This window comes from Bidens hawaiensis, unplaced genomic scaffold, assembly GCF_021521415.1.
Source record: "Bidens hawaiensis isolate Kalapana, Puna unplaced genomic scaffold, B.hawaiensis_p1.1 tig00033174_1, whole genome shotgun sequence".
Classification (NCBI taxonomy): Eukaryota; Viridiplantae; Streptophyta; class Magnoliopsida; order Asterales; family Asteraceae; genus Bidens; species Bidens hawaiensis.
The window spans coordinates 64,269-73,206 of NW_027495678.1; the positions used below are offsets into that span (position 1 = coordinate 64,269).

At 33.3% G+C, this 8,938-nt stretch overlaps 1 protein-coding gene across 1 annotated transcript; it reads left to right on the forward strand.

Annotated features, from left to right (window-relative positions):
* The first annotated feature begins 7,732 nt into the window (after positions 1-7,732).
* LOC143584564 (uncharacterized) lies at positions 7,733-8,690 on the forward strand. The gene is made up of 3 exons (XM_077066590.1): positions 7,733-8,073; positions 8,181-8,256; positions 8,313-8,690. Exons 1-3 carry the CDS (start codon positions 7,733-7,735, stop codon positions 8,688-8,690), a joined length of 795 nt encoding a protein of 264 aa, XP_076922705.1.
* Positions 8,691-8,938: the final 248 nt, after the last annotated feature.

Sequence of the window (8,938 nt, forward strand, 5' to 3'; positions counted from 1 at the left end):
GGTTTGATTTCATTACCTCATTTATTACGTTTTGCTTATTTATTATATTAACATTATTTTTGGTGTCAAAATTGGTGATAAACTCACTCAACATGTTTGTTGACAAAACTCTATTTTCTACGCATATGCAGGTTGCTTGAAGTTGAAGTATGGACACTTAAAAAGACCTTAGGGTTATATTGAAGACAAACTTGAATTTAAATGATTGTATACATTTATTTGAATTGTATTGTTGTATTTGAATATTGTGTGCACATTTGAAATAAAATAATTAAATAGATATTGTCACATTTATATTATGATAGTATCTTCGAGCTGTGAGCAATCGGATCACGCCCCGACATTTCCGCCTTAGGTTGGGGTGTGACAGATTGGTATCAGAGCCGAAGGTTATAAGATAGGTCGTTAGAAATTGTCCTAGACATATGTTAGGAACCCTATACGTGCTTATCTGAACTGCCGTATGTGCTATTTAATAAATTGTTATAGCTTGCTTAAATTAACTATTTTATTGTATTTATTTTGTTTATGTATTGCACACACACGAATTCCGAGGTTACGCCTCATTTTCAAAATGTTTTTAAATCCTCTTATTTTTGGTAGATTGCCTTTTATTGTGAGAAATTCTTTAAGAATTCCCGTGTTTTGTTTTGCTCTTTCACCTTGAAGCATGGGGGTATGACAAATGTCGTACAACCATAACTTTAAGTGGTACCCATAATCGGCTAAACGATTGCGTGGTAAACATAACCGGCTAAACGGTTATACTTCCAAATTGTGTTTTTTAAATTATTTTAAATGCTTAGTTGGGTGAAAAATCCATGGAAATCCGTTGGCACTCCAACTATTCATTTCATAGACCATTTTCGATTTGATTTTTGGGTTGGAACGTATCGTCCGGGGTGGTTCCCGAGATACACCAACTACTTATATTTGATTCGTTGATTCGATATTTAGTTGAGTCGGTTAAATGCCATGTAACGCTCATGGTCCGAACAACTCCATTGATTCGATAATTCGTTAATTAGTTGGGTCAGTTAAATGCCATGTACATGCTCATGGGCTGACCAACTCAATTGTTTATTACTCGTTATTTGAATTGGGCCAACAAATTGCCATAGAATACTCATGGGAGGCCAATTCACAAACTTTATGTTGTTTGTTTAGTTGGGCCATTCAAATTGCCATAGAAAGCTCATGGGAGGCCAACTCATTGAACATGTTTCGTTATCTTATTTGGGATCTCGACCTACCATGGGAAGCCCATGGAAAGCCCAGCCCAATAACATTTTACTTTTGAATTTTTGTAAACAATATTTATTAAATTAAAGATATCAAGAATATTATTCACATTATTTTAATTCTTGACTCGTCCTCGAGTCTTCACTAGTACTAATTCATATACATACATACATACACATACGCATCCCTATTATTTCATATCAACTCACCTGTCATCTTACACATTTCCATTGTTGATCCTCATAAAATGTCTTTCCTAAGAATCATCGTCGTAATCAACGTCGTTCACCTGCTTCCCGTAATTGCCATTCGACTACCAACATCGCCAAGGAGTTTGCTGCCGTATTCTGTTAACCAAACAACCGCCAATCTCGATAAAATTAAAATACACCAAACAAGAAATCTTTTACTAACTCATATCCGTTAAAATATTATTTAAATTATATTTTCTTAATTATATCCATATCCTCAAACTATATATTTCTAAGAACATTTAAATCCTTATCCTCAACTTTAAACTATAAATATTTTAATATCTCTTGTTTTCCTCAATATCATGATGGTTTTCATAACTTATTTTCCACTTTATAAATCTTTATTATTAAAATTCGAATATTGTAAATTTTATTATTGTTAAACTAAATTATGTATTCTCTACATTTAATTTCCATTTTTAAATTAAAAATTTTTCATTAATTAATTTAACTTTTATTATTAAATTGACCTTTTGATTGAACGTTCATCGTAAATATTTCAACTCTCTACTTTGATTTTTGAAAATTTTGAACGTTTTAAATGATAAAGTCGTAGTTGTTAGAATAGTCATGGTGGTTCATGCATTTCTAGCCTCGCATTTATCTCAGTTTATTATATGCTTCACTTTAATTTAGAATTTATTATTTACTCAAATTTCCATTATTGATAATTCAAATTACTTACTTCCTAATATTTATAACGATTTTATGAAAAAGGAAAAATTCACGAATTCTCAATTTAATCTAATTTAATTACCTACTTTATATTTAACTAATTTTAAAGACTTAATTGGAATAGGACTATCTCGGTGGTTCGGAAATATCCGTTTCTCAGTTTAATCTATTAACAATGTACATTTTTGCATTATCAATAATATTTAAATTATTAATTACTAACTATTATAATATTTTAGAATATCTTAATCAAATTAATTTCATCTCAAAATCACAAACTTGAAAGGCTATAATTTTATATTAACATCTCTTTAAATCTCATAAGCTCTCAACTAACTAAACTCGACTCGCCAAAAGCTTCGTTTAAATTTATACTCTCGATCTAAAGAACTTAATTCCTAAAGAAATATGATCTTTACAGATTCCATATCTTATTAACTATCTTAAGAATTGTTGTAAATTAAACTTTTGGCATATCATTTCATGAATAAAGTTTCCTTTATCGAATTTAATCTATTAGGATCTTGTATCTCCATCTCATTTCCTTAATCTCGATTATCACAATAAAATCTGTTTCACCAAATCTATTTTCTTCAATCTTCAAAAATTTTACTTTTAAAAGCAAAAGAGGTTTTCGAAATCTCACGGTTTTATTAATTCAACTAGAATATTTATTATCATTTGAAATTATATGTAGAATTTTCAAAACAATTGTTTTCTCTTAAAATTTTATTTTAAATGTTTTATAACCCACATGATGAAACGAATTATGCGGACCATCCGACGATCTAAGTAATTATGGGCCGACACGTAATTACCAAAGTCCTCGCATGGAAAGCATAATACGTACAATTGTGTGTCATGATTTATAACCTAAGGTAGCTTGGGTAACGGTACGAATGATAAGATGATAAGGACATGGTGGATACGCCGCTGGTACATCATATATATAAGTGCCCTTATCGTATTATCATTTGAAGCGTTGCTTTGGTTATTAGAAGTTCTATGTTATAATATTTTCCTTAAAAGTTTTTAGTGTTTTCAAAACGATGATGTTTTGGTTTTCCTTAATTTCGGGACGAAATTCCCTAAATTAAGGGAGACTGTAACATTTCGGATTTTCAAACCCGTATTCGTTTGCATATAACCCGACCCGGTAACACTTTTAGGTCGTTATTATTCATTAAGAAATAAACATTTATAAGTATTAAAGATTACAAGTTCATTTTTGGCCCTTATACTTTATATATTGTTCAAACTCTTAAACTATGCATAAAAGATTTATTAAATGTCCAAATAAAAAACTCCAAGGACCAATATCGTCAAAAACCAAACTTCACCTCCGCGCCGGGGCTGCCCTCACTTGGCCGTGTAGCGCTATGGGTACCTGCACCAGATCGTTTACTTGTTTTCATTTATTAGCTCGTTTAAGGTATAAAATCTTGTATATTAAGCATTAATGAGTGAATTAAGGTCTAAGTAATCATAATATAACTAAAATACAACTCCTAATTCGTTTTCCCTTGATCAAGATCATATCTTTTAGTATAATTCATTGATTCTTTCCATAATCGCATATACTTGCTTAAACGGGCCAAAAAAGCTTATAATTAGTTTGGTTTATGTTTTCCTATATAAACCCATCATAATTCCCTGCTGTAAACTTTAATCTAACCCTAATACACCTCCTCTAGCCGTCACTAGCCCATGCCATCACGCAAACCCTTCGGATTTTGCATATTCGTTGAAGATACAAGACTTGTTCGTTGACTTTGCTTGCTTTAGGACCTTTGACTTCCGTTTCTCATCAATCCTTTCACTTTTCAGGTAAGTTGTAAACTATAAAATCGTTCATACATATTCCTTAGTCAATAACCTCAATAAATTTCGGTGATTGAAGGGTGTTGACTGGTCAATTCGCTTAAAACCTGTTAAAGGGTAAAACAGTCAACAAGTTTGACTTTACGTTTTCTCACACTTCTGGTCGGATTCCACGTTCGGTCCAGAAGACTTTTTTTCTCATAACGTAATTTTAAGGCTAATGCCTAAAACCCGACTTCCAACTCGCTGTTCGGATTCTGGTCAGTACCAGCTCGCTTAAACTCTTAATTCAACATAACTAGAGTTCTATTCATCCGTTCGTATTGATTCTAGCGGCATTAAGTTTTTATTATTTATAGTTTCATATCATAAAGTTTCAGGTTCTGATCAGTTATCTCGTTTGACGCGTATTGGACGACTCGCTTATCCGTTGACTCGTTTATTCTTAGTTATACTCACTTGCCTTTAATCTAAGGTGAGTTTATCATTCCCCTATTCTACTCAATTTTCACAAACCTTTTGGGGACATATGCGTATATCATACTATACATACATATCAAAAATAGTAAACGTGTAATTGTGTGTGGTTAATCAAATCTACTTGTTATGTGCTTATTTGTTATTGTATTCAAATCGCTTGACATATCCCCTTGGAGAGTGTTCTCATACTATTGACCACCGCCCGATTCGCTTGGCAATGGTCTTATTCTCATTATTTGTTCATGGTTGATTTACCGGCGCCCGATTCACTTGGCAATGGTTTAATCGACAACTTATTTGCTTATGGTTTGATTTCATTACCACATTTATTACGTTTTGCTTATTTATTATATTAACATTATTTTTGGTGTCAAAAATTGGTGATAAACTCACTCAATATGTTTGTTAACAAAACTCTATTTTTTACGCATATGCAGGTTGCTTGAAGTTGAAGTATGGACACTTAGAAAGATATTAGTGTTATATTGAAGACAAACTTGAATTTAAATGACTGTATATATTTATTTGAATTGTATTGTTGTATTTGAATATTGTGTGCACATTTGAAATAAAATAATTAAATAGATATTGTTACATTTATATTATGATAGTATATTCGAGTTGTGAGCAATCGGATCATGCACTGGCATTTCCGCATTAGGTTGGGGTGTGACAAGTCATGGGTCACGAAATCCAGATAGCTTTTAAATGGGTTACAGCATATCATTTATTTATGAAACTTTTTTTTTCATGAAACCCTAAGTATATTATTAACTTTCTTACAATAAAGAAAATTAAAATTTAAAAAATAAATAATAAAAAATAAAAAATTTAGTACAACCTCGTCATACGGGGATAAAACCTAGTATGTATGTATGTACACATATATGGGAATACTAAAATGAAAAACCAACTTATATGGGAAAACTTTGAAAACTATATGGGTGGTTATAAATATGTCCATGTTTCTATCTCTTCATTTGATCAGAAGGACGTATTTGAAAATTCACACATGATGTATATCTCACTATATCTGACTCTGTACTTCCCCGCCAAATAAATACACATCCCCCCCCCCCTCTCTATCTTTATACTCCAAAAATTTAGCATATCTCATAACATAAAACACCAAAACCCAAATCTTCATGTGTTAATCGATAGAAAGGTTACTAGTGTTAGTTCCGGTAACCACCACCAGTCCCGCCGCTGTCTGTCGTCCGCGTCTGAATGTTAGTTCAGGCCACTGCCACTTTCTAGCTGCCGAACCCTAGCCGCCGCTACCGCCACTGCGACGACGACGATGTCGGACACTCGCTTGTTTCTTCTCACCATCGTCATCTCCCTTTCCGCGGATGGCCCGTTGGAGGACTTCTAATATCGCCAAAAGCTCGAATTTGTAATAACCCGTCAAGTATGTGGCGGCTGTCATTTTGTTACCTGCCGGATCAGCTTCTACACGGCCACGACATTGACGGTCATCTTTCCCGCCCGTCTAGGTTTCCGGCCATCTGCAACCCAATTCAAGGTAAAGTTTTATTCTTTTAATTTTCTGTTGGATTTGAAAAATAGAAATCATTAATTTCTAATGGGTTTTCATTTTTTTCAAGAAACCATAACACTCTGTTCCAGAGTATCATTAATGAAGGGAAAAGAAAAGAAAGTGAAAGAAGTTAGGAAAAGAAGGTGTTCCAGAGTTTTTTTTGGAAGGAAATATGGGAGAAAGGAAAAGAAAGTGATACAAGATTAATATGATTCATTTTCCTTCCAAATTGGAAGGAATCAGATGGAATGGAAATGAGTTATTATTGCAATTATTATCTTGCCCTTATCTTATCATCCTATCTTCATCAGTTCACATGTTTTGTTCATTTTTCTACCATTGCCAAACCTAACCACAGCAGTTCATCATCACAATACTTCAACGCCGGTGATGACCCAAGCATTCCCACACCCATAATCCATCTTCTTCATCATTGCTTGCTTCAACCCCTCTTTTATTAGGTATACTTAATTTAGTATCTAACATTTTATTTTGATTTGACATCTTTAGGGTTTTAGTAACCAATATGGGAATGATTAATATGGTTCTCTCTTGTAGAGTTAGTCGAGGGCTAAGCATGTTCTTTGTTAGTTGTAAAATAATTTGTTATTTGCTAATTGAATTCAAAGCTTTTGAATTTAATAAGAACTTGAAATTTTTAATTTGAAAGAAAAAATGATAGGCAATGCATGTTCTTTGTTAATATATTAGCCTTTTGAATTTAATAAGTTGATCAAAGCTTCTTGCAGATCAGTAATTCTAAAATTCTCCTCAAATATTGCTTTATAATTCTTAATGGTATTTGTTGTATATATATACTAAGGGTGTTCAAGGACCGGTTTTGACGGTTTTTAGGTCAAACCGTGAGCCGAACCATTAGTAACGGTTTTTGATAATAGAAAATCAAAAGCGAACGTTGAAAACAAAAACCGAACTAAACTGAACTGTTACTAATGGTTTGGTTTCGGTTTTATTACACAGTTTGGCCTAGGGATGTGCAACTGGTAGAACCCGGACCGGTATGAAACCGGAACCGATTTGAATGAGTTTTCGTACCTGGAACTGGACCTTTTATAAATGTGTCGGTCTGGGTATGAAACCGGTTTTACGAGAACTGGTTCGCGGGTTTCATGGGGTTTTTGAAAATGCAGCAGCTTTAACAATTAACATTATTTGGTTGAGTAAAAATAAAAATTGTAGGAGCTTTATTATACCTAAAGATTCATTATTTATTTCAAAAGAAAGCAATACAAATCATTCATCATACAAAGTTATAAATAGCTAAAGAAATCCATTAACACAGTGTTACATGAAAGGTTTGTAATATGTAGTTTTAGTTTTCAAACATGATGTTGTTTATGAGATCATTTTTAATGGTTTGATCCAACAGATCTATATTTGATTGGAGGATCATAGATTAGGCAGCTCTGTTTCTTTGAAGTAATTCCGATGTTTATGCTTCCTATAAATACGCGAACAACCTTACTAATCAAGTAACACTTTTCCACAGTTCATAAACTTACAATGGATAATCACACTCAAGATAGCTCATGTTGTGCGTGCTAGACAACTGCAAACAATTAACCTGATTTGCTTAGTGTAGGCCTTCCACGGTACAAGTTAATTACCGACTAGAGATGAAACTTTACAGAGAAGACATGTAAGAGAAGAGATGTTACATGACCTTTTAAATAGTGGTAAATGTCGTGAAGTTATCCGAATGAGTGAGAAAGCTTTTATGACATTGTGCAATGTCTTAGAGCGTGATGGCGGTCTTCGACCTACTCAACGCATGTCAGTTGAAGAACATGTTGCAAGATTTTTACATGTTGTTGGTAATGATTTGAGAAATCGGTTTGCCTCTTCGATATATCGTCGTTCTGGGTCGACAACTAGCCGGTGCCTTCATAGAGTTTTGCGAGCAATTTTATTGTTAGAAAATCGTTATCTTCAACAATCTAAAGGTGACATTGTCCCAAAAGAAATCCAAGAAAAGAAGAGATTTTATCCTTTTTCCAAGGATTATATGGGGCAATTGATGGAACACATGTTCGTGTCAGGGTACCTAATAAAGATGCCCCAAGATATTGTGGTCACGAGGGATACCCGACAATAAATGTATTGGCTGCTTGTGCATTTGATTTCAAGTTTACATATGTTTTAACTAGTTGGGAGGGTACTGCATCAGACTCAAGAATTATAAAGAATGCGCTAACTAGAGAAGATAAACTAGTTATTCCACAGGTAATCTTAAACCAAATTTAAATAATTGTGTAGTATTTTATGATAATACTAATTAGAACTTAATTGCAGGTAAATATTGTTTAGTAGACGCGGGTTTGCCTCATACGAGTACCTTAATGACGCCATATAGAGGTGTTAGGTATCATTTGAAAGAGTACTCCACTCATGCCTCTGAGAATGCAAAAGAATTGTTTAACCTTTGTCATGCATCATTACGTAGCGTAATTGAACAAGCATTTGGTGTTTTAAAAAAGAGGTTTCCTATTATTAGGAGTACGGAGGAACCATTTTACTCTTGTGAAACACAGTCTGGCATCATAATGGCATGTTGTATTTTACACAACTTTTTACTAGAGGAAGATCATGACAAAGATCTTGTTGATGAGGTCATATGCGAGGTGTTAAAATGGGTCCGAAGAGGAAGAGCATCGTAATACAAGAGATGTGCATGAGGGTAGTACCGCAGTGGACCGACTAAGGAATTCAATTGCAAATGAAATGTGGACTAACTATTTGATGTATCCAAACAATGAAATAGATATGCCAAAATAGTTGAAAACAGAATGTTATTGTAATTCATTATGCAATGGTTTTAAAATTATGGACTGTTTATTTAATTCTACACTACTTTTTTTAATTCTGTGTTGGTTTATTAATTTATTGTGCTCATGCCAAAGATGGT